Raw genomic sequence first — 23,983 nt, forward strand, 5'->3', positions numbered from 1 at the left:
ATTTCCTGTGGCCAGCAGGTGGCGCTATAACTGTATCTGGATATTGGCATGTAAACGTGTTCTGGTCTGGACTCTTATTAAACATGTGAATTTTGAGGCAGAACGGATAATGCATGCCTGAGTTATAATGACTTCCGGTTTTGTGGCGAATCGTCAAAGTTTGCGGGGCCGTCACGGACACGCCCATCGACAAAAACTATAAAGCTCCGCAATTTAACATCGCCAAGGCCTTTAGATGACAAAACCCAATTTTGGTGTCGATAGCATAAAATCCCTAGGAGAAGTTCGTTAAGATACAACGCCTGGAAATGGCAAAAATGCCACTTATTTGCAGCAGGAAGTTAAAAATATCCGACTTCCTGTTGAGTTTGAGATATGGCTCCAAGAGACTTTTTCGTTTGTTTTGGCGTGTTTGAGGAGTGTGCCAATTTTCGCGCATGTGCGTGATTCGTAGATCAGGGGCTCGTCCGTTTAATTTTTCATTTTGCAATTTTTTGCATAAGAGATTGTGTGGAGATTGTGTTTTAAGACAAACTACATTCTGCCAGCAGGTGGCGCTATTAAAGACTCAATATTATTATGTAGATGTGCTCAGGAGAGGACTTTCATCAATCATGTGACATTTTAGGCAGATCTGACATTGTGTGGCCGACTTACAAGCCAAACTTCCTTCTGCCAGCAGGTGGCGCTATGACTTTGACTCAATATTATCATGTAGATGTGCTCAGGAGAGGACTTTCATCAACCATGTGAAGTTTCAGGCAGATCGGACATTGTGTGGCCGAGTTACAAGCCAAACTACCCTCTGCCAGCAGGTGGCGCTATGACTGACTCAATATTGTTATGTAGATGTGTTTAGGAGAGGACTTTTATCAATCATGTGAAGTTTCAGGTAGATCGGACATTGTGTGATAGAGTTATAAGGACTTCCTGTTCCATGGCGAAGTGTTGAGGTTTGTCATGCCACCACAGACACGCCCCTCTGCAAAAACTCTAGATCTTCACAATATATCATCGCTAGAGCTTTCAGATAAGTTTGTGGTAGGAGTTTGTTATAGTGTCAAACATGTCATTTCCTGTGGCCAGCAGGTGGCGCTAAAACTGTAATTGGATATCGGCACGTAAACCTGGTTAGGTCAGGACTGTTATTAAATGTGTGAATTTTGAGGCAGATCGAATATTGCATGCCTGAGTTATAACGATTTCCTGTTTGGTGGCGAATCATCAAAGTTTACAAGGCCGCCATGGACACACCCATCGATGAAAACTCTAAAGCTTCGCAATTTATTATCACCAAGGCTTTAAGATGACAAAACCCAATTTTGGTGTCGATCGGATAAAATCCCTAGGAGGAGTTCGTTAAAATACAACGCCTGGAAATGGCAAAAATGCCACTTTTTCGCCGCAGGAAGTTAATAATATCTGACTTCCTGTTGGGTTTGAGATATGGCTCCAAGAGACTTTTTCGTATGTTTTGGCATTTTTGAGGTGTGTGCCAATTTTCGTGCATGTGCGTGATTCGTAGCTCGGGTGCTCGTCCGTTTAATTTTTCTAGGTGGCGCTGTCGAGTCATTTTGCCACGCCCACTTTAATATTGTTATGTGGATGTGTTCAAGAGATGACGTTTATCAACCATGTGAAGTTTCAGGCAGATCGGACATTGTGTGGTTGAGTTATGAGGACTTCCTGTTCCATGGCGAAGCGTTGAGGTTTGTCATACCGCCACGGACACACCCCTCTGCAAAAACTCTAGATCTTCACAATATATCATTACTAGAGCTTTCAGATAACACCACCCAATTTTGGTGCTGATACGATAAAATTTGTGGGAGGAGTTTATTACTCCGTAAATTATGTCATTTCCTGTGGCCAGCAGGTGGCGCTATAACTGTATCTGGATATCGGCATGTAAACGTGTTCAGGTCAGCACGCTTATCAAGCGTGTGAATTTTGAGGCAGATCTGATAATGCATGCCTGAGTTATAACGACTTCCTGTTTTGTGGCGAATTGCAAAGTTTGCGAGGCCGCCACGGACACGCCCATCGATGAAAACTCTAAAGCTTCGCAATTTAACATCGCCAAGGCCTTTAGATGACAAAACCCAATTTTGGTGTCGATCGGATAAAATCCCTAGGAGGAGTTCGTTGAAATACAACGCCTGGAAATGGCAAAAACGCCACTTTTTCGCCGCAGGAAGTTAAAAATATCCAACTTCCTGTTGGGTTTGAGATATGGCTCCAAGAGACTTTTTCGTATGTTTTGGTGTGTTTGAGGTGTGTGCCAATTTTCGTGCATGTGCGTGATTCGTGGATCGGGGGCTCGTCCGATTTATTTTTCTAGGTGGCGCTGTCGAGTCATTTTGCCACGCCCACTTCCGAAGCCCTTAACAAACGTAAATTTTCGCCACTTCTGAGGCGTGTGCAAAGTTTCGTGAGTTTTCGGGCATGTTTAGCCCCTCAAAACAGCGATTCATTCCGCGGAAGAAGAAGAAGAAGAAGAAGAAGAAGAAGAATAATAAACAGAGCAATTCCAATAGGGCCTTGCACCGTTTCGGTGCTCGGTCCCTAATTAAAGCTGCAAGCAGCGATGATAGGGACCTCGCACCCAGGCTCACCACCGCCCTGTGGCCTCAGGATGACAGAGAACAGCGAACAATAATATTTTAAGCCGATATATATAAAGAAGCCGAGAAAATCATAGATTTATGCCAAACTTCCTCCTGTCAGCAGGTGGCGCTATGACTGTGACTCAAGATTGGCATGTAGATGTCTTCAGGAGAGAAATCTTATCAACCATGTGAAGTTTCAGGCAGGTCGGACGTTGTTTAGCTGAATTATAAGCCAAACTGCCTTTTGTCAGCAGGTGGCGCTATGACAGATTCAATGTTGTTATGTAAATGTGTTCAGGAGAGGACTTTTGTCAACCATGTGAACTTTCAGGCAGATCAGACTTTGTGTGGTTGAGTTATAATGCAAACTACCATCTGCCAGCAGGTGGCGCTATAACTATGACTTAAGATTGGCATGTAGATGCCTTCAGTAATGGAATTTAATCAACCATGTGAAGTTTCAGGCTGATCGGATGTTGTTTGGCTGAGTTATAAGCCTATCAACCTTCTGCCAGCAGGTGACGTTATGACTGACTCATTACTGTTTTGGGGATGTGTTCAGAAGAGGACTTTTATGAGCCATGTGAAGTTTCAGGCTGATCTGACTTTGTGTGGTTGAGATATAAGGACTTCCTGTTCCACGGCGAAGTGTTGAGGTTTGTCATGCCGCCACGGACACGCCCCTCTGCAAAAACTCTAGATCTTGACAATATATCATCACTTAAGCTTTCAGATAACAACCCACCAAACTTGGTGCTGATACGAAAAAATTTGTGGGAGGAGTTTATTACGCTGTAAATCATGACATTTCCTGTGGCCAGCAGGTGGCGCTATAACTGTATCTGGATATCGGCATGTAAACGTGTTCTGGTCTGGACTCTTATTAAACATGTGAATTTTGAGGCAGATAGGGTGATGCATGCCTGAGTTATAATGACTTCCGGTTTTGTGGCGAATCGTCAAAGTTTGCGGGGCCGCCATGGACACGCCCATCGACAAAAACTCTAAAGCTCCGCAATTTAACATCGCCAAGGCCTTTAGATGACAAAACCCAATTTTGGTGTCGATAGTATAAAATCCCTAGGAGGAGTTCGTTAAGATACAAAGCCTGGAAATGGCAAAAATGCCACTTATTTGCAGCAGGAAGTTAAAAATATCTGACTTCCTGTTGGGTTTGAGATATGGCTCCAAGAGACTTTTTTGTATGTTTTGGCGTGTTTGAGGTGTGTGCCAATTTTCGCGCATGTGCGTGATTCGTGGATCGGGGGCTCGTCCGTTTAATTTTTATAGGTGGCGCTGTCGAGTCATTTTGCCACGCCCACTTCAATATTGTCATGTGGATGTGTTCAAGAGATGACGTATATCAACCATATGAAGTTTCAGGCTGATCAGACTTTGTGTGGTTGAGTTATGAGGACTTCCTGTTCCATGGCGAAGCGTTGAGGTTTGTCATGCCGCCACGGACACGCCCCTCTGCGAAAACTCTAGATCTTCACAATATATCATCGCTAGAGCTTTCAGATGACAGCACTCAAATTTGGTGCTGATACCATAAAATTTGTGGGAGGAGTTTGTTACTGTGTAAAACATGTCATTTCCTGTGGTCAGCAGGTGGCGCTATAACTATATCTGGATATCGGCATGTAAACGTGTTCAGGTCAGGACTCTTATCAAACGTGTAAATTTTGAGGCAGATCGGATAATGCATGCCTGAGTTATAACGACTTCCTGTTTTGTGGCGAATCGTCAAAGTTTGCGAGGCCGCCACGGACACGCCCATCGACGAAAACTCTAAAGCTTCGCAATTTAACATCGCCAAGGCCTTTAGATGACAAAACCCAATTTTGGTGTCGATCGGATAAAATCCCTAGGAGGAGTTCGTTAAAATACAACACCTGGAAATGGCAAAAACGCCACTTTTTCGCCGCAGGAAGTCAAAAATATCCGACTTCCTGTTGGGTTTGAGATATGGCTCCAAGAGACTTTTTCGTATGGTTTGGCATGTGTGAGGTGTTTGCCAATTTTCGTGCATGTGTGTGATTCGTGGATCGGGGGCTCGTCCGTTTAATTTTTCTAGGTGGCGCTGTCGAGTCATTTTGCCACGCCCACTTCCGAGACCCATATCAACCTGCTATTTACACCGGGTTTGGGGTGTGTGCAAATTTTCATGAGTTTTCGGGCATGTTTAGACCCTCAAAAGTGCCCCGATAGGGGGCGGAATAATAATAATAATAATAATAATAATAATTAAAGCTGCAAGCAGCGATGATAGGGACCTCGCACCCAGGCTCACCGCCGCCCGGTAGCCTCAGGATAACAGAGAACAGCGAACAATATTAATTTCAGCCGATATATATAAAGAACCTGAGAAAAATCACAGATTTATGCAAAACTTCCTCCTGTCAGCAGGTGGCGCTATAACTGTGACTCAAGATCAGCATGTAGATGTCTTTAGGAGAGGCATCTCATCTAACCTGTGAATTTTCAGGCAGATCGGACATTGTTTGGCTGAGTTATAAGCCAAACTACCTTCTGCTATCAGGTGGCGCTATGACTGTGACTCAATATTGTTATGTGAATGTGTTCAGGGGAGGACTTTTATCAACCATGTGAAGTTTCAGGCTGATCGGACTTTGTGTGGTTGAGTTATGAGGACTTCCTGTTCCATGGCGAAGCGTTGAGGTTTGTCATGCTGCCACAGACACGCCCTTCTGTGAAAATTTCAGACCCTAACAAAATGTAATTGCTAGAACTTTCAGATAACAACCAACCAAACTTGGAGCTGATACGAAAAATTTTGTGGGAGGAGTTTATTACTCTGTAAATCATGACATTTCTTGTGGCCAGCAGGTGGCGCTGTAACTGTATCTGGATATTGGCATGTAAATGTGTTCAGGTCAGGACTCTTATTAAACATGTGAATTTTGAGGCAGATCAGATAATGCATGCCTGAGTTATAATGACTTCCGATTTTGTGGCGAATCGTCAAAGTTTGCGAGGCCGCCACGGACACGCCCATTGACAAAAACTCTAAAGCTTCACAATTTAACATCGCCAAGGCCTTTAGATGACAAAACCTAATTTTGGTGTCGATCAGATAAAATCCCTAGGAGGAGTTCGTTAAAATACAACGCCTGGAAATGGCAAAAATGCCACTTATTTGCCGCAGGAAGTTAAAAATATCCGACTTCTTGTTGGGTTTGAGATATGGCTCCAAGAGACTTTTTCGTATGTTTTGGCGTGGTTGAGGTGTGTGCCAATTTTCGTGCATGTGCGTGATTCGTAGATCAGGGGCTCGTCCGTTTAATTTTTATAGGTGGCGCTGTCGAGTCATTTTGCCACGCCCACTTCACTATTGTTATGGGGATGTGTTCGGGAAAGGACTTTTATCAAGCATGTGAAGTTTTAGGCTGATCGGACTTGGTGTGGTTGAGTTATAAGGACTTCCTGTTCCATGGCGAAGCGTTGAGGTTTGTCATGCCGCCACAAACACGCCCCTCTGCGAAAACTCTAGATCTTCACAATATATCATCGCTAGAGCTTTCAGATAACACCACTCAAATTTGGTGCTGGTACAATAAAGTTTGTGGGAGGAGTTCGCCACACTGTAAAACATGTCATTTCCTGTGGCCAGCAGGTGGCGCTATAACTGTATCTGGATATTGGCATGTAAACGTGTTCAGGTCAGGACGCTTATCAAGCGTGTGAATTTTGAGGCAGATCGGATAATGTATCACTGAGTTATAATGACTTCCTGTTTTGTGGCGAATTGTCAAAGTTTGCGAAGCCGCCACGGACACGCCCATCGACGAAAACTCTAAAGCTTCGCAATTTAACATCGCCAAGGCCTTTAGATGACAAAACCTAATTTTGGTGTTGATCGGATAAAATCCCTAGGAGGAGTTCGTTAAAATACAACGCCTGGAAATGGCAAAAATGCCACTTTTTCGCTGCAGGAAGTTAAAAATATCTGACTTCCTGTTGGATTTGAGATATGGCTCCAAGAGACTTTTTCGTATGTTTTGGCATGTTTGAGGTGTGTGCCAATTTTCGTGCATGTGCGTGATTCGTGGATCGGGGGCTCGTCCGTTTAATTTTTCTAGGTGGCGCTGTCGAGTCATTTTGCCACGCCCACTTCCGAGACCCATAATAAACGTAAATTTTCGCCACTTCTGAGGCGTGTGCAAAGTTCCGTGAGTTTTCGGGCATGTTTAGCCCCTCAAAATCGCGATTCATTCCGGAAAAGAATAATAATAATAATAATAATAATAATAATAATTAAAGCTGCAAGCAGCGATGATAGGGACCTCGCACCCAGGCTCACCGCCGCCCGGTAGCCTCAGGATAACAGAGAACAGCGAACAATATTAATTTCAGCCGATATATATAAAGAACCTGAGAAAAATCACAGATTTATGCAAAACTTCCTCCTGTCAGCAGGTGGCGCTATAACTGTGACTCAAGATCGGCATGTAGATGTCTTTAGGAGAGGCATCTCATCTAACCTGTGAATTTTCAGGCAGATCGGACATTGTTTGGCTGAGTTATAAGCCAAACTACCTTCTGCTATCAGGTGGCGCTATGACTGTGACTCAATATTGTTATGTGAATGTGTTCAGGGGAGGACTTTTATCAACCATGTGAAGTTTCAGGCTGATCGGACTTTGTGTGGTTGAGTTATGAGGACTTCCTGTTCCATGGCGAAGCGTTGAGGTTTGTCATGCTGCCACAGACACGCCCTTCTGTGAAAATTTCAGACCCTAACAAAATGTAATTGCTAGAACTTTCAGATAACAACCAACCAAACTTGGAGCTGATACGAAAAATTTTGTGGGAGGAGTTTATTACTCTGTAAATCATGACATTTCTTGTGGCCAGCAGGTGGCGCTGTAACTGTATCTGGATATTGGCATGTAAATGTGTTCAGGTCAGGACTCTTATTAAACATGTGAATTTTGAGGCAGATCAGATAATGCATGCCTGAGTTATAATGACTTCCGATTTTGTGGCGAATCGTCAAAGTTTGCGAGGCCGCCACGGACACGCCCATTGACAAAAACTCTAAAGCTTCACAATTTAGCATCGCCAAGGCCTTTAGATGACAAAACCTAATTTTGGTGTCGATCAGATAAAATCCCTAGGAGGAGTTCGTTAAAATACAACGCCTGGAAATGGCAAAAATGCCACTTATTTGCCGCAGGAAGTTAAAAATATCCGACTTCTTGTTGGGTTTGAGATATGGCTCCAAGAGACTTTTTCGTATGTTTTGGCGTGGTTGAGGTGTGTGCCAATTTTCGTGCATGTGCGTGATTCGTAGATCAGGGGCTCGTCCGTTTAATTTTTATAGGTGGCGCTGTCGAGTCATTTTGCCACGCCCACTTCACTATTGTTATGGGGATGTGTTCGGGAAAGGACTTTTATCAAGCATGTGAAGTTTTAGGCTGATCGGACTTGGTGTGGTTGAGTTATAAGGACTTCCTGTTCCATGGCGAAGCGTTGAGGTTTGTCATGCCGCCACAGACACGCCCCTCTGCGAAAACTCTAGATCTTCACAATATATCATCGCTAGAGCTTTCAGATAACACCACTCAAATTTGGTGCTGGTACAATAAAGTTTGTGGGAGGAGTTTGTCACACTGTAAAACATGTCATTTCCTGTGGCCAGCAGGTGGCGCTATAACTGTATCTGGATAGTGGCATGTAAACGTGTTCAGGTCAGGACGCTTATCAAACGTGTGAATTTTGAGGCAGATCGGATAATGTATCACTGAGTTATAATGACTTCCTGTTTTGTGGCGAATCGTCAAAGTTTGCGAAGCCGCCACGGACACACCCATCGACGAAAACTCTAAAGCTTCGCAATTTAACATCGCCAAGGCCTTTAGATGACAAAACCTAATTTTGGTGTTGATCGGATAAAATCCCTAGGAGGAGTTCGTTAAAATACAACGCCTGGAAATGGCAAAAATGCCACTTTTTCGCTGCAGGAAGTTAAAAATATCTGACTTCCTGTTGGATTTGAGATATGGCTCCAAGAGACTTTTTCGTATGTTTTGGCATGTTTGAGGTGTGTGCCAATTTTCGTGCATGTGCGTGATTCGTGGATCGGGGGCTCGTCCGTTTAATTTTTCTAGGTGGCGCTGTCGAGTCATTATGCCACGCTCACTTCCGAGACCCATAATAAACGTAAATTTTCGCCACTTCTGAGGCGTGTGCAAAGTTCCGTGAGTTTTCGGGCATGTTTAGCCCCTCAAAATCGCGATTCATTCCGGAAAAGAATAATAATAATAATAATAATAATAATAATAATAAACGGAGCAATTCCAATAGGGCCTTGCACCGTTCGGTGCTCGGTCCCTAATAAACGGAGCAATTCCAATAGGGCCTTGCACCGTTCGGTGCTCGGTCCCTAATAATAATAATAAAAAACGGAGCAATTCCAATAGGGCCTACGCACCGTTTCGGTGCTCGGTCCCTAATTAGGCCTATGTGTAGGTCTACTGTTGCTTAAAGTGCTACATTTTGTATAGTCATTATGGTGGACTTGAACAGATTTTCAATACGTCCTGTTTGTTAATTCACAGTAAAATCATGACATCAGAATATAGCTATTTATAATTATAAAGTTGATTTATTATGTTTGAGGCGTATGCTTGTCATCTGTCGTTGACAGCATTATTGGACCATTTGTTTTCACTGGTAAAACAAGACATCTGTCATTATCAGATTCCTTCTTGCAATATATTCAATATTATATGTAGGTTAGGGTTATTATACTGTCACAGTAAACACTTATTTTTATGCACAACACCTTGTGTTCGCTAAAGAAAAAACATTATCAAATACTTGTCGTAATCATAACTCTAAAATGCGATATGATCTTTTAAATGATATGCGCACAGGTTTCACTTTCATTTCCAAGTGCGGCTCATGGCTGCTGTCACTGTGAGAAAAAACACACGCATGCAAATCAAACCTCCCGCACGGCTCTCAAACAATCGCTCTGTGCAACAGACAGAATGTTTTTTACAACTTCATTACCTGTGATTCACAGCTTATGCAGGTTATGTTCACTAAAGTAGGCTTCATTCATGCGTGCATGAGCGTGTTCTCAGAAGTAAATAAACAGTGCGTGAGCTCATGTGTGATTTCGCAACCGTGAATACATCATTACATGAAGACAGAAATGACATTTTTGGGTGAATTATACCTTATAAATACAGTTTGTGACACTTTTAACGCCATTTGAAGGTGTCAATGTTGCTGTGAAGACTTGTACGACTGTCTTGCTTCTCTCCTGACCTTGAAAATATAATTGGCTGAAGCATAGAAAAAGCAGAATTAAGATTATGTGTAGGGTCGAACCAAGATCGTGATCTTTTTTACGATTAATAGTGCAGCCCTTCTCTGGTGTAGAGTAGGTGTAAGATTCAGCAATAAGACAACACACCTAAAGAACCGTTAGTAATGGACTGTTAGTATGTTTTATATGTTTAGACCGAATAAATGTTATGGGCTTCTTTTGATTTTATAAAAATGTTGATTTTTAAAAACATGTTCCATTAATATGTGTTAATGAACTTCACTGTTGTACATTAACAATGTTTTGAACATATAAAACTGCACAATGTTTTACAATGTGTCAATATTTTTCCAGTGATGTGCATTGTGCAGTTTGTGCCAACCTTTTTGCGCATTTTTTATGAATTAGAATGTTTGTTAATCAAAGTTAAAAATAAAAATTAATTAAATGTTAATGTAGTTGTGCATTAAATGTAATGTGCCAGTGAAAGTTTTTGGTTACCAGCAGTTATATTTAAATATGGTTTCCATGTCAGCAAAACTAACATTTTAAAGCCTCATTATGTATATTTTTGCTGCTAAAGGGAGCACAATAAAAACAAAAAGCAAGTTAGTAAGTTTGGGTAGTAATTCCTATGTAATATGACAAGACATTTTTCCTTTTTCAACTTGACATTTTCAACTTGATCTCTCAACATGTATGAAGAATAAAAACCTGCCATAAGAAACATCGCGTCGATCTTAGTTTGGTTTGAACACGAGCAGAGGTGAGGGGCTGTAGCAGTGAAAAGTGAAAGTACCCGCCCCCATTACGTCAGTAATGATTCACGCTCTGTATAGAGTGGAGAAACTATGACGTCTCCTTGTAGGCTAACAAATCTAACTAATCGGCTGCTAGCATAAAACTGGTTCCCTCGATAAAATCTAAAGTATAAAATAAGTACAAAACTCACATTATTAGCATTTAACACTAAAAGAAGCACATGAGCTGTACCTGAGGTGATCATTATCTGCTATTCAGCTGCAAGAAAAATTAGCTGTTTCTAAAATAAGAATTTCTCCTTTTAATATGTAAAATATTTCTTCTATTGTGTGCCGTTGCTTTTATTTAGAACTCGATTGAAAGCCTTTAGGGTCGACAGTCAGACACACTGCTGTTGGTGTCGACAATCTGGCAACCTGCACTTGCGTGTGTTTTGAACCAGGTGTGCAAGACCAAGTTCAACAACTGGGTGAACTAAACTTACACACTGCACCTTTAAAAGAAGTAGCTTGGAAGTATGCAGTCTATGCAGACTACAGTGTTTATTTGTGCATCCTAAAACTCACAGACGGCTGCTTTTTACTCAGGGATATCCATGCTAATAAGGGCAAGATCATCACTTACAGGCATGACTTTCTCACTTCAATGAAAAGTTCTTTTTATTTCTAACATTAAAGGCTGGCTATATTCACACACTGCTGCCACACAACTGTGTTTAAACCCCTTTTAAAAGAGATTTTTGCATAATAGGTTCCCTTTAATACTTACTCAGTGTCGTTCTGACATCAATCTTTCTCTTTCAACAGTTCACCCAATGTTCTGATTATTTCTGTGCAGCGGTTACTTTATTAGGGGTATTTTCAGCAATTTAGCAAGGACCACTAAAGACCATAAAGACCAATATGAATCTTCAGGCTGATTGGCATGCTTTGCATAAAACACACATATAAATGCATACAAACTGTCAAAACACCACAAATTGTAACACGTGCCAGCAGCAAATGACTGCTTTTCTTTTCGTCCACTTACGGTTTTCGCTCTATTGTTTTCCTGGCTTGGGACGAATGAAAATATGAGCAATTAGATTTACCAAGTACAGTGAAAATAACGAAAGACTCCTTTATGCTAAATGTACATTCGGAAACAGACTAATTAAGCCTTTGGGAATAAAACAATGCAAGAAACAAATATGTTTCATTTCCTTTAATTAAAATAAAACCGCTTTAAGATAGCAGAACATGCTCTATATAGCAGCACGTCCATGAAAAAAGCAAGGTTAAACGAGGATTTGGTGGAGTAAAACAGCTTGGAGTATTTTCAACACGAGTGTGTCCTCATTAGCTCATAGCGAGAGAGAGAGTAACCTGACACTGAAACTATTGTGCATGCTGAGAGCTACTAATGTGAACAAACACCTACAGTATGCATACACACTCAAGTCTGTTTGTCCTACAGAGATAAATGATACTTAAACAGAGCTGGACAGCATATACACTGCAAAAAAGCATACACTGTAAATAAGATAAAGGATTGATTTAAGAAGATACAGACAAGAAACTAGTCAGATATTCTGCCAGTGCAGCAAGATAATTATACTTGGTTAGATTTGTTTAATAATAATAAAAAAAAAACCTTAGGCTTCAGTCAAGAAAAATGTCTTAAAATATGAAGTATTACAACACTTATTCCAAGAAATGTCATTCATTCATTTTTCTTAAGCTTAGTCCCTTTAACTATCTGGGGTAGCCGCGGCAGAATGAACCGCCAACTTATCCAGCATATGTTTTATGCAGCGGATGCCCTTCCAGGTGCAACCCAGTACTGGGAAACACCCATACACACTCGTTCACACTCATACACTACAGACAATTTAGTTCATTTAATTCACCTGTGCTGCATGTCTTTGGACTGTGGGGGAAACCAGAGCAACTGGAGGAAACCCACGCCAACATGGTAAGAACATGCAAACTCCACACAGAAATGCCAACTGACCTAGCCGGGACTCTAACCAGAGACCTTCTTGCTCTGAGGTGACATTGCTAACCACTGAGCCAACATGCCACCCCCAGCCAGTATATTAAATCTAATTAACAGTAACAGTATTGTTAGTTTTTAGGATATCTAAAAGCTAGTGTGCTCCAAAACAGTGACAAAACTAGTGTTATATACATTTAAAAAGTAATATAAACATGTAAAGCTTGTGGTTTGTCACTTTCGCCAAAATGGATCAACGGTTTTATTGATGTCACCACACACTACAGTTTCTCATTACATCATAACCAGTCAAACGCTTACTAGTATCGGACTTCCCCTGCCACCTTTAAGATGCCTCCCATTTGCTTTTCATTTGATGCATCTGAGCTCAACCACTGGCAGAGCGGTGATAAAACAAAACGCTATTGGCTGTTTTTTTAAAGGGGAGGAGCTGCTCTATGCCGCACCCTCTCTTCATGTTTTGGTTGAGATAACGTCAAACATTGAATAAAAATTCAAGCATTTCACAGGACCTTTAAGTAGTTTCAGTGTAATCCCACAAAGCTCGTAAGAACACTTCTGTGTGCTAAATACATTGAAGTCACGTCAAATGTTTCGATAAACAAACTTTTAACGTCTTGGTACTGTTGCTGTATATGTAGGATCAGAGAGCTCTTGGATTTTAAGTAAAATATCCTAATTTGTGTTCTGAAGATGAACGAAGGTGTCAAGAGAATTGGAACGAGTAATTAATATCAGAATGATCACTTGTGTGAACTAACCCTTTAAGTATGACTTTAATGTGAGTAAAGAGTTTCTATCCAGGTTACGCATCAAATTTCTTTTTAACTCAAGGGAATAACCCACAAGGTTTAGTCTCATCTTTTCTCTCTTTTTTTTTTTTTTTGGACAAAAACAAACATCACAGGGGAAAAGATCCCTAGGGCTCCAGGAAACTGGCTCATGTGACTGCAACTGTCTCTCAAAAACACTCATGTCCATTATCTCACCCACCCAGAAGAGGTCACAAACAGACCGTCCAACCCCCCTGGTGCTCTTGATAAGGAAACCAATGAAATCTTTCTGAACGCATTTCTTTCTTTAAGCACACCATTAAACTTTTGTTGAACCATTCACAATTAAACGTCTCTGTCTGATACTGATTAAATCTTTGTAACGCTGCAGAGTCTCTTTTGGCACCATTGATTACAAAGTTCACATTGTCCGTTATAGCCTGAGAAACTTCAGTTGAGTACCTTAAAAGGTTTATATTATAAAAACAGAGCTAAAACAATCCTTGTAAAATCGGGCTTCTAAAGTATGACTAAAGCACTTCTCAAACAAACACTACTTAGATAAGGTCATCATCCTGCAGTACTTCATGGATGTTGAAATTCAGTTCTTTTTTTTTAACTTGAGGTTTCCTGAGGTTAAATTGCTGCCCTCCCAGTTCCCACCACTGACTATCAGTAAGAGTCAAAGATGACACATCCTGTTTTGGTGTTTTTCTCAAAAAAATAAAACAATAAAGTGTGTCTACTCTATGTTCTAAATATTTTTTTGTAAAAACAAAAAAATAAATTTGAGTGTAACAACAGGGTATAAACAAGAATCACGGGGTTAAATTCAATACCTTTTAAGACCTTTTTAACCCCTTTTCCATACATTTTAACTTATATTTACTAAACACTGATTGTAACAAAGGAATCTTAAACTAAACCATTATTCAAATATTGAACAAAAATGCTAATCCAGCAGGTGGCGCTTATAGTACAGCAGGAATCACAGTTATGCCTTGGTTACTACAGTAAACAAAGCAGAGTGCTGTCAAATTTGGCAGGATTTTATCAACTTCATAAACTACAGCATTCCAATATTCACAGATTAAATTCAGGAAAACTTGAGCAAATAAATATAATCAAAACATATACAAAATTAAATACCAGGTAAAATAGCATTCAATACTTTTTGATCATTTTTAAGGGCCTTAAAGTACAAATGAAATCAAAACTAGCCATATGATTTTGTTAGCTCACATTGCTAGTTTTGTGGTGAACAATTCAGTGTCATTAAAGGAAAAAATGCCTGCCCTTGTAATCTTTAATTGAAATCTGAAAATGCACTTGCAACTGTGAGTTTTGACAACAAATAGAAATAGTAAGGATGAGGAGTCTGTTAGGTTGTAATAGGTGCGTTCGACTTCATGCAGCGCTGCACAGACAGATCGAATTCTGTCTTAAATCAGTGCATGCCGGTTAGAAATAGACAGCACTGCGCAGACAACACATGACTGTCATTTGTGGCATCAAAGTGCCTCGACAGCTCTCTGAGATCAGACGGCCTATGCTTGATATTACCGATAATCCATGATTGTGCTGTTCTCCAGGAGCGCTCGGCTCACAGCCAGACTCTTCACTACTGTCGGCTGGCCTGTTCATTTGTGTTCTGCTTAGTTTAGTTGCCGTTGCTGTGTTCTAGTTTTCTTTCGATTAAGTGATCGATTTATTAGATAAGCTTGTGCAGCTCAATTTAGTATCTATTGAGAAGTTGAACGATCTTCATGAGAATTGGTTTATATGAGATCTTGTTTTGCTAATGGCTAACAGAATGTTCTATACGAGAGCTAGTAATTTGAGCAGCATAGTATCTTTATTTGTTAGTTAATAGAGGCGTTTTGTTTCTGCATTTTTCTTTGGTTAGTTAGTTTAGTGGGTTGGGGTTTAGTTAGATCGTTTTGTTATAATTATTTCATTGTTTTGGCAACACTCCTGTTTTTCTTCTAATTCAGTTATTTAAAATGACATTTACATTACATCTAATTTCCTATATTCATTGTTTGACATTCTCTGTTTAATAAATACTTACTTTTTGTTTCACTAAACCAGCAGTTGTGTCCCCTCATTTTTCATCCAGCATCATTAGAGACTCACTGATTGTTGCGTTTTATCCATTTAATATCTTAATAACTTAAACACCTAACAGTATTATTCATTCATTTTATTTTTGACTTAGTCCCTTTATTAATCATGGGGTCACCACAGCGGAATAAACCACAAACTTCCAGCTGCAATTCATCACTGGAAAAAAAATTGTATTATAGTTGAAATATTTTGTAAAAAACTTTCTAATTAGTAAATAGGTAACACCTATTGTAAAATCCAAAGCACTCAGAAGCAAGTAAAAAGCCTTTATTGTGTGCTGATTTGTATTATTTTAGCTACGTCAATAAAGGCTTTTTAACTTTTAACTACTTTGTAAAGTTCCTAAGACAAATGTTAAATTTGCTGATTAAATTTTGTTTGTAAATAAACTGTTGTTACATTGAATAAATGGTCTGTACACCATGGTGAAATTGAATGATGTCACTACTTTCTGCTTAAATAAAACATGTCATATTTTAATGAAGGTAAAACAAAAAAAATGTAATGCTGCATTAGACTTTTAGTGTTTGATTCTAGAAAGCCACAGTTTTTCCTTCCTAAAAGTTGCAGTTGAAAATGCCATTTTGCAAATGTCTGGTGTGAATTTTTGATTAAATTTTTGTAAATTTGATTTCCAAACTGTAAATAGAAAAGTTAAGAAATCCACTCTTACCCTGGGTGTTGTAGAGCCGAAGTGTATGTGTGATGTGTGCGAAGGTTGTAGTGACTTCAGAAAACAGCGTCCCTTTAGTGACTCGAATCACCGGCGGTTGAGAGGGAGAGTAAATCTGTGTGACAGAGAGAAAAAAATCAATGCGAATCAAATCACGCTCATAAAATCCCCTCAGAGCAGAGCTACCAAAGAAACAGCATGACAAAACTGCCTAATTTGCTGATGAAAGAGCGAGTTTCAGCTTCCCAGTGTTGGAGTGGACAACAGTTAAAGCTGTGAACAGTGGCTAAATTCCCATTACAGTCATAACTCCAATCAGCTCAATGACAATTTGGTGTTATAAGTTTCAGCATCCGAGCAAATTCTCATGGCAATCATTTGTTTGCCACAAATTAACTGCCAGCCTGCCTCAAATAAACTGTTTTTATAGGAGTCGGCGATAAACAACCCAGTTTTTACTGCACTGTTTCTCAGCTGTGGCACCATTGCTACATACACTACTATTTGCTTATGTACAAAAGATACAGAGCAAATTCATTTAAATTATTAATAACAATAATAAAAATAGCTTTGTTGTTGTTGTTAAAAAGACCTACTACTCCTACTTCTGCAAAAATGTAAATTATGGAATTAATTATTTATGTTTATCGTTAATGTGGCTCAGTGATTAGCACTGTCACCTCACAGCAAGAAGCCAGCTGGATCCAAGCCATTTGGTCTCAATCCAGACCAAAAAAAAGTCTCAAATTATTTTGATTCTGCAAAATTCTTAATTTAAATGCAAAATAATCACAAAAAAATCTTAACCACATAATCACATTATATTTATTTCAGTTTGCAACAAACTGTTTTACATGACTTATAGACGTTACACACACAGTGCATGTGCACCTGCGCCCTCACAATCATTAAATTGTATAGAAAAGGCATGGAGCAGAGGGGTTGTGCAGTAAGCAGACGTGGATAAAGCATGAGTGATTTACATGTGACGTGAAAGCAAAGATGCGATTAGACATCCTGTAGCGAGAATTAGGCATTTTGTGCGTTTGACGTGCTTCAGACTGCAAAATAAAGTGTGAGCAAACATCTAACAAACGGAGCAATGGAACAAACAGATCGAGCTCATGGATGACGGCTGCTGGATGTGACTGGATTGAAGGACATTATTTGTGCTTTACATGTGTGGCTGGTATTATGATAAATAAATAAATATGACAAATTATTTTGTTTAACTCCTGCAGTCCCTGGCATTGACGAGTTTTACAGCAATCTGTGTTTTAGGTGTATTATGGTAGGGGAAGCCCTAACACATGTGCTGAGTGAGGTACAAAATCTGAGAGAAAGTAAGATCATGTTCAAAAATAAGAGTTATATAACCTTACTTTGGCTTAATCATCCCTACCATTTTAGATTGTGCCTTGACAAGATTTATATATATATATAGCCGAACCCGAATACGGTATTCGGAAAGGCACGAATAGCGTGTTTTTACGAATACTTGATTCGAACAAATACTTGAAAAATTATTTGTATTCGGGAGCAAGAAAAGCATTATATCAAAAAGCAGCGTTTCCTCATGAGACCACAGTGCATGCCTGCGTGAGTGAGTGAGAGAGAGAGAGAGAGAGAGAGAGAGAGACGCGCTCAGTCAGTAGTGGGAGGGCGGGGCGGAGGTGTCTGAAACAAGCTTCACAGCAACAGACAGAAGGCTCGGCTGAGCGAAAAAAATACTCCACTGCATCGCTATTTTTGCTAAATAGATTTTTGTACCTTAATTGGGTTACAAAGGCAGTTTATAAACTTGTAGCGGAGTTGAAGCAGAGTTTGTTCAGGATTCCATGACGCTGCATTTTTGAAGTTTGCAATCGGGTGCTCTCTGTTTACGCAACGTTAGCTATGTTAGCGCGGTAATTCAGACAATAGACTGTTGACAGAGTAACGTTAACGTTTGTTTATAAAGGTTAAAACGATGCTTTTGCAGTTGTGTCGAATAGTATGCACTTATGGGAGTTATATGGTACGTCTAAATTACTGTCTTTTGCAGACAGCAAGATATATGCTATAGGCTAGTTAACCTTAGCATAGCTTCCAGTCACTTTTTATTAACTTGAAACTCCTCAAATACATTTGGGCACCATGAAAAAATGAGACTGCTGCTGAGCCATTTCTTGGTCCTCCACCAGTCAAAAGAAAAAAAAACCTTCAGGTTCTGTGTGGAAGCATTTTACAGTCAGTGGAGCTGCAGAAAAAACAAAGTGATACTGTACAATGTGTGCAAAAGTGAAATCAGCAGAGGCAGATATTAAACATCTGTCAACATCTTCTATCCATGATCATTCATTCATTTCTTTTCGGCTAAATCCCTTTATCAATCTGGGGTTGCCACAGTGGAATGAACCACCAATTTATCCAGCATATGTTTTACGCAGTGGCTGCCCTTCCAGCTGCTACCCAGCACTGGGAAACATCCATACACTCCCTTTCACACACATACAATAGGGACAATTTAGCTTACCCAATTCACCTGTATTGCATGTGTTTGGACTGTGGGGGAAACCGGAGCACCCGGAGGAAACCCACGCCAACATGGGGAGAACCCAGTCGGGGCTTGAACCAGCAACCTTCTTGCTGTGAGGCGACAGTGGTACTCACTGTGCCACCGCGCAACCTTCTATGTAATGTATTATCACATGCACTAAAAGCATCCTCTCCTGATACTGTCTGTGAACCCCCCACAAGCATCAATCCCCTCAATCAGCACAGCGTTGTTCTGCTAAATCCTCCACAAGCACCAAACCATCAACACAGCCACATTCTGCCCCAGCAAGTCAGTTTCAAACATAAAAAACAAAAACAAAAAAAACAAACTTTGTGTCTTTTTTGTGGCCGGCAGATGATAATAGCAGGGCTGTATCTTTTAGTGTTATATAGAATACTTTTGTTCTGCCAGATCCCCCAGGCAGGGTTTTATTTCGATTTATTTAGTTAATATTAGTTTTTGGAATTCTGTCCATTGGAAAGAAGTTCTTTCAGAAGAAGAACAGTTTTTTGAAGTATTATTTGTTTTTATTCTGTCTATTCAGTGTCCTTCAACAAGAACGGTGGTGGTGGGGTTCATAATATTCACAATGGTATTTTATTAGTTGTTGGTTTAACCATGGATGAGATAATGGCTTCTATGTTATTTTCTTTTCAATGACATTTCTTGTCACATGTTCAAAAACAACAACCAATATTGCATATCTATAATTTTATACCATGGTAAAACTAGGGCGTCTGGTTATAGGAAAATTGGGTAAACAAAATTGGCCTTACTGCATGAGTGTGTGTGTGAATGTGAACCAATGGGTGTTTCCTATTATTGGGTTGCAACTGGAAGGGCATTTGCAGCATAAAACATATGCCAGAATAGTTGGTGATTCATTCCGCTGTGGCGACCCCTGATAAATAAGGGACTAAACCAAAGGAAAATTAATGAATGTATATTAGTGCTGAGCAAAGATTAATCATAATTAATCGCACCCAAAATAAAAGTTTGTTTGCACATAAGATATGCGTGTGTCATATATAGATGTAATACAACGTAATACATGTTCTACAAACACATACATAAAATAAAATAAATTTTTTTTTGCATTGATATCTATTTTTCTATAAAATGTGTTTACTATACATGTTTAACACCTTTATATGGATAAACATTTTCTCAAATATATGCATGTGTGTATTTATATAAAGAAATATTCTCAGTACAAACATATCATGTGTCATCAATTAATCGCGATTCTATTATATATAATTTGCCATTATTATTCATTCATTAATTTTCCTTCTGCTTAGTCCCTTATTTATCAGTGGTTGCCACAGCTGCAACCCAGTACAGGAAAACACCCAGACACTCGCATTCTCACACACGCGCGCGCGCGCACACACACACACACACACACACACACACACACACACACACACACTAAGGCCAATGTTGCTTACCCAATTCACCTAAAGTGCATGTTTTTGAACTGTGGGCGAAAACGGAGCACCCAGAGGAAACCCACATGGACACTGGTCGAACATACAAACTTCACACAGGAATGGCCCAGTGGGACTCTCTTATTATATTGTTTTTATTTTTAACGGAAAAGTAACTGCAATAAAAACTATTTATGTATTTGTTTATTTACCTACATACATATTTATATACTCAATGGAAGGTCTTGCTATTTATTACTTCACACATGTATTTCCTGCATCAATATCCAACACTAGGGCTCACAAAAGAATCTGGGCCTAATCCAACCCAATGTAGTTTCTTTTATTTTTCAAAAAATACTGCTGGGCAAGATATAGAATAAATGATCGTTCAACAAATTACTCAAACAAAATCCTTACTGTTGCTTCTTTGTCGGGCAGGAATAGGTAGGCGCCACTCTTGTCTTTACTGCTGGTGGTTCCATACCAAACAAACTCCACCTTCATTTGGTGCTCAGATTCATCTTCCTTCAACATCATTTTCTATAAACAAAGAGATGATTTCTGAACATTACACAGAGGTATTCCTAAATGTATCACTTTACGGCAAACCCCAAAGAGCAGAAGTACACGCTCAAACCTCTAAAAGGCCTGTAGCTCCAGAGATGGAAAGTCTGAGGTGAGGATTTTCAATGACCACAGGAGCTCCATCGTCTTGATAGAACTGACGGAAATGCTCCAGTTTACTGTCTGAGAGCTGTCTGCCTTCCTGGAGAAACATGTACTTCGAAGCATCTGTCCTGGGCTCCATTACCTCAATCAGCTGGTACACGCTCAGACCCAGAGGAGCAGCATGAGCCACAAATGACAACTGTGGAGTGAACAAACACATTCAAAGAGCTTTTACATGACCTTAAACTAACAAACATGGACTTTCATATATTTTGGTCTATTTGCAAAGTATTCTATGACTTTTTGGAAAGTCTGCATGAGGGGTGCACAAACCTTTTAGTATAAAGGGCCAAAAACCAAATATCATAGAGAGCTGTGGGCCGAAAGTAAATATAGCAAAACTATAATACATTAAAGTTGCCAGGGGAAAATTCTTAATTTAATTTACTAATATTTAAAAATAAATAGAAAATATGACTATAAAGCGTTACTCACTATAAACTCACTCCAATAAAATAAATAAAATGCAACTTTTTGGTAAATTGGATATACATAAAATATTGCAATAAAACAAACAATCACAAAAAATCACATTTATAATACCGTGGAGTTCAATATTTAATACACACAGGTCAAGCAGAATCTGCCCTTGACTTGATTTGCTCACTAAAGTCTCTGCATTGTCAGGTGACAGTATGTACATTAAAAAAAATATGATTACTTTACACCATTTAATTGAATCATTTAAGTTCAGTTAGATTTTAACAATAAAACAAACAAATAAAGGGTTTTGTTAAATATGAACTCCCACTCTTCTCAGATGGGATGGCGGGCCAAATCAAAAGTTACCATGGGCCAATTTTGGCCCACGGGCCCTAGTTTGGTCATCTCTGGTCTAGATTGTGACTCTTTTGTTGAACTGATGGACATTTGAAGAATATAGATTAGAAAAACATGCTATTGCTTATTTTTCTTATATTTTTTTATTACTATATAAATTTTTTACTATTATTACTATATTAAATAATTTATTATTTAATTTTATTTTATTATATTAATTTATATTATTATTACTATATTAAATAATTTATTATTTTAATTATTTTATTATTACTGACTATTATTTTATTTGTCTTTATTTCAAATTGCATGAAGTTATATTGAGTTTATACATTATTCTTATTGTATTTTTTGCCAACTAAAAATGTAAACTTTTGTCAACTTGTATGACAATGTATAAAATAAAAAAATGTTCAAATAACAAAACAAACATGGACTAGTGTAAATAACCACAAAGGTCGACTGAAGTGCCTTGAAATTCACAGCTTTGTTTGATGTGTGATGTCATTTCCAGTGGTATAAATTAACATATTACAAAAATTACTGTAATTGAGTAGTTTTCCTCAGGAATTGTAATTTACTACAATTTTAGTGCAGTATCTGTACTTTTACTCTACTACTTTCCTTCAACCTGCAGTCACTACTTTATTTTTTCTTGTCTATGGTTGATTGGCTAAAGTAGACAAATCGGTCCTGTTATTTCCATCCAATCAAATTGCACAAAGAAAGTAAATCGCACCATACTGAACAACCTCATGAGAGCTTTATAAATGCAGCAAACCATTTGGAAGCATTAATAGTGTCCAGGAAGATGTCCAAAATCTTTACACACAAGGACCCAGAGACTGTTTAGACTGAATTTCAGTGATGAGAAGATGACAGATGTTTACTTTATGATGACTAAAATCGCCAAATGCCCTAAAATAATCACTAAATGCACTACAGAATGTTACGCTAGCACATCCCTGCACAAACTGCATGTAAACGCACCAGCTTTTCACAGCGTAATACTCAATACTCACTACTCATGAGTATTTTTTAAAGGGCTACTTTTTACTCATACTTTGGTTAATATTTACAACTGATTCCTTCACTCTACTTGAGCTACATTTTTGGGCAAGTAATTGTACTTTTACAAGAGCATGATTTTCAATACTCTTTCCACCACTGGTCATTTCAACTGAAACACGAAGATGAGACAGGACACATCGAGCAGCTCCTGCCTTTTTTTAAACAGGGCCAATATGTAGTCTGTATAGACTTGTGCAAATGATTCACTCATTGTACCACATGCTGTGGCACTTCCAGTGACAATAATGTGAAATCAAAATCATATTTACATTGTCTGAATCATTTATCCAATCTATAGCGCACTGTACTGGTACAGTGTGTGACAAATTTAATTTTGAACTTTTTTGAGGTCTGTATGCTAACTGGGAATATGTATATTTTGACCCTCTAAGCCTGTCGTAGATAGCAGAGAGCAAATCTATCTGAGTTGTTGTCATACTGCTAGTTTTAAATGCTTATATCTATATTCTGAATGTGATTTTTGTTATTGTTTTGGAGAACAGTATCTTATACATAACCTTAAAGTTCCTGTGAAGTGCTTTGAAATGTGCATTTCTACTCAATGTGTGACATAATTTGAGCTAAAACATGAAGACAGGGCAGAGCTAAATAAAAATAATACAAAAACCTATAGTGGTTGAGCTCAAGTGCATATAGTAATAGCATCTTGAATGGGTGGAATGTATCCGATACAAGAGAGCATTTGATTGACATCAAAACAAATTGTTGTTCTTTTTAAGATAATTTAGATTTAATTTTAGATAAAATTTAAGACTAAAATATTGATAATAACACCCCAAAAATTACATTTTAATTTGAGGGGGACTTAATCACTGATCTTTTCCATCATGCATAAGTATAGGGGATCTCACCTGAAAAACATCTGCAGTAGCATGGCTGGCATCCTTCCACACTGCACTGACTTGAGCGCGGACCACCTGACCGAGTGCACTAACCACACGCACATTTGGAGTATTCACATATACTGTAACCATGGATGTTCTGGCCTGTTCTAATGGATTGGAAACCACCAACAACCTGAAAAAGACAAAACTGAAAGATTCAGCTCTCTTTTAACTTCTAATTCACAACGTTTATGATGCTGGGACGAGAACTGGTACCTTGGTTTTCCATGAACCTCAAGAACATTTTTGCGAGGTAGGGCATCTTGGGATTGCTGAACATCATC

The 23,983-nt window shown here is 39.1% G+C and overlaps 1 protein-coding gene and 1 long non-coding RNA gene across 2 annotated transcripts in view; one reads left to right on the forward strand and one right to left on the reverse strand.

Annotated features, from left to right (window-relative positions):
* The window catches only part of LOC137490176 (uncharacterized), a 331,069-nt gene that overhangs the window by 108,563 nt on the left and 198,523 nt on the right, over window positions 1-23,983 (forward strand). The window lies entirely within an intron of this gene.
* man2a1 (mannosidase, alpha, class 2A, member 1) overlaps window positions 1-23,983 on the reverse strand; it is a 178,848-nt gene that overhangs the window by 62,224 nt on the left and 92,641 nt on the right. Inside the window, 5 exon segments of the mRNA NM_001110027.3 lie at window positions 16,243-16,357; window positions 20,632-20,754; window positions 20,852-21,082; window positions 23,667-23,832; window positions 23,916-23,983. Of these exon segments, the coding sequence (NP_001103497.3) occupies window positions 16,243-16,357; window positions 20,632-20,754; window positions 20,852-21,082; window positions 23,667-23,832; window positions 23,916-23,983 (703 nt within the window).

Source organism: Danio rerio, chromosome 5, assembly GCF_052040795.2.
Source record: "Danio rerio strain M-AB ecotype USA chromosome 5, GRCz13ab, whole genome shotgun sequence".
NCBI lineage: Eukaryota > Metazoa > Chordata > Actinopteri > Cypriniformes > Danionidae > Danio > Danio rerio.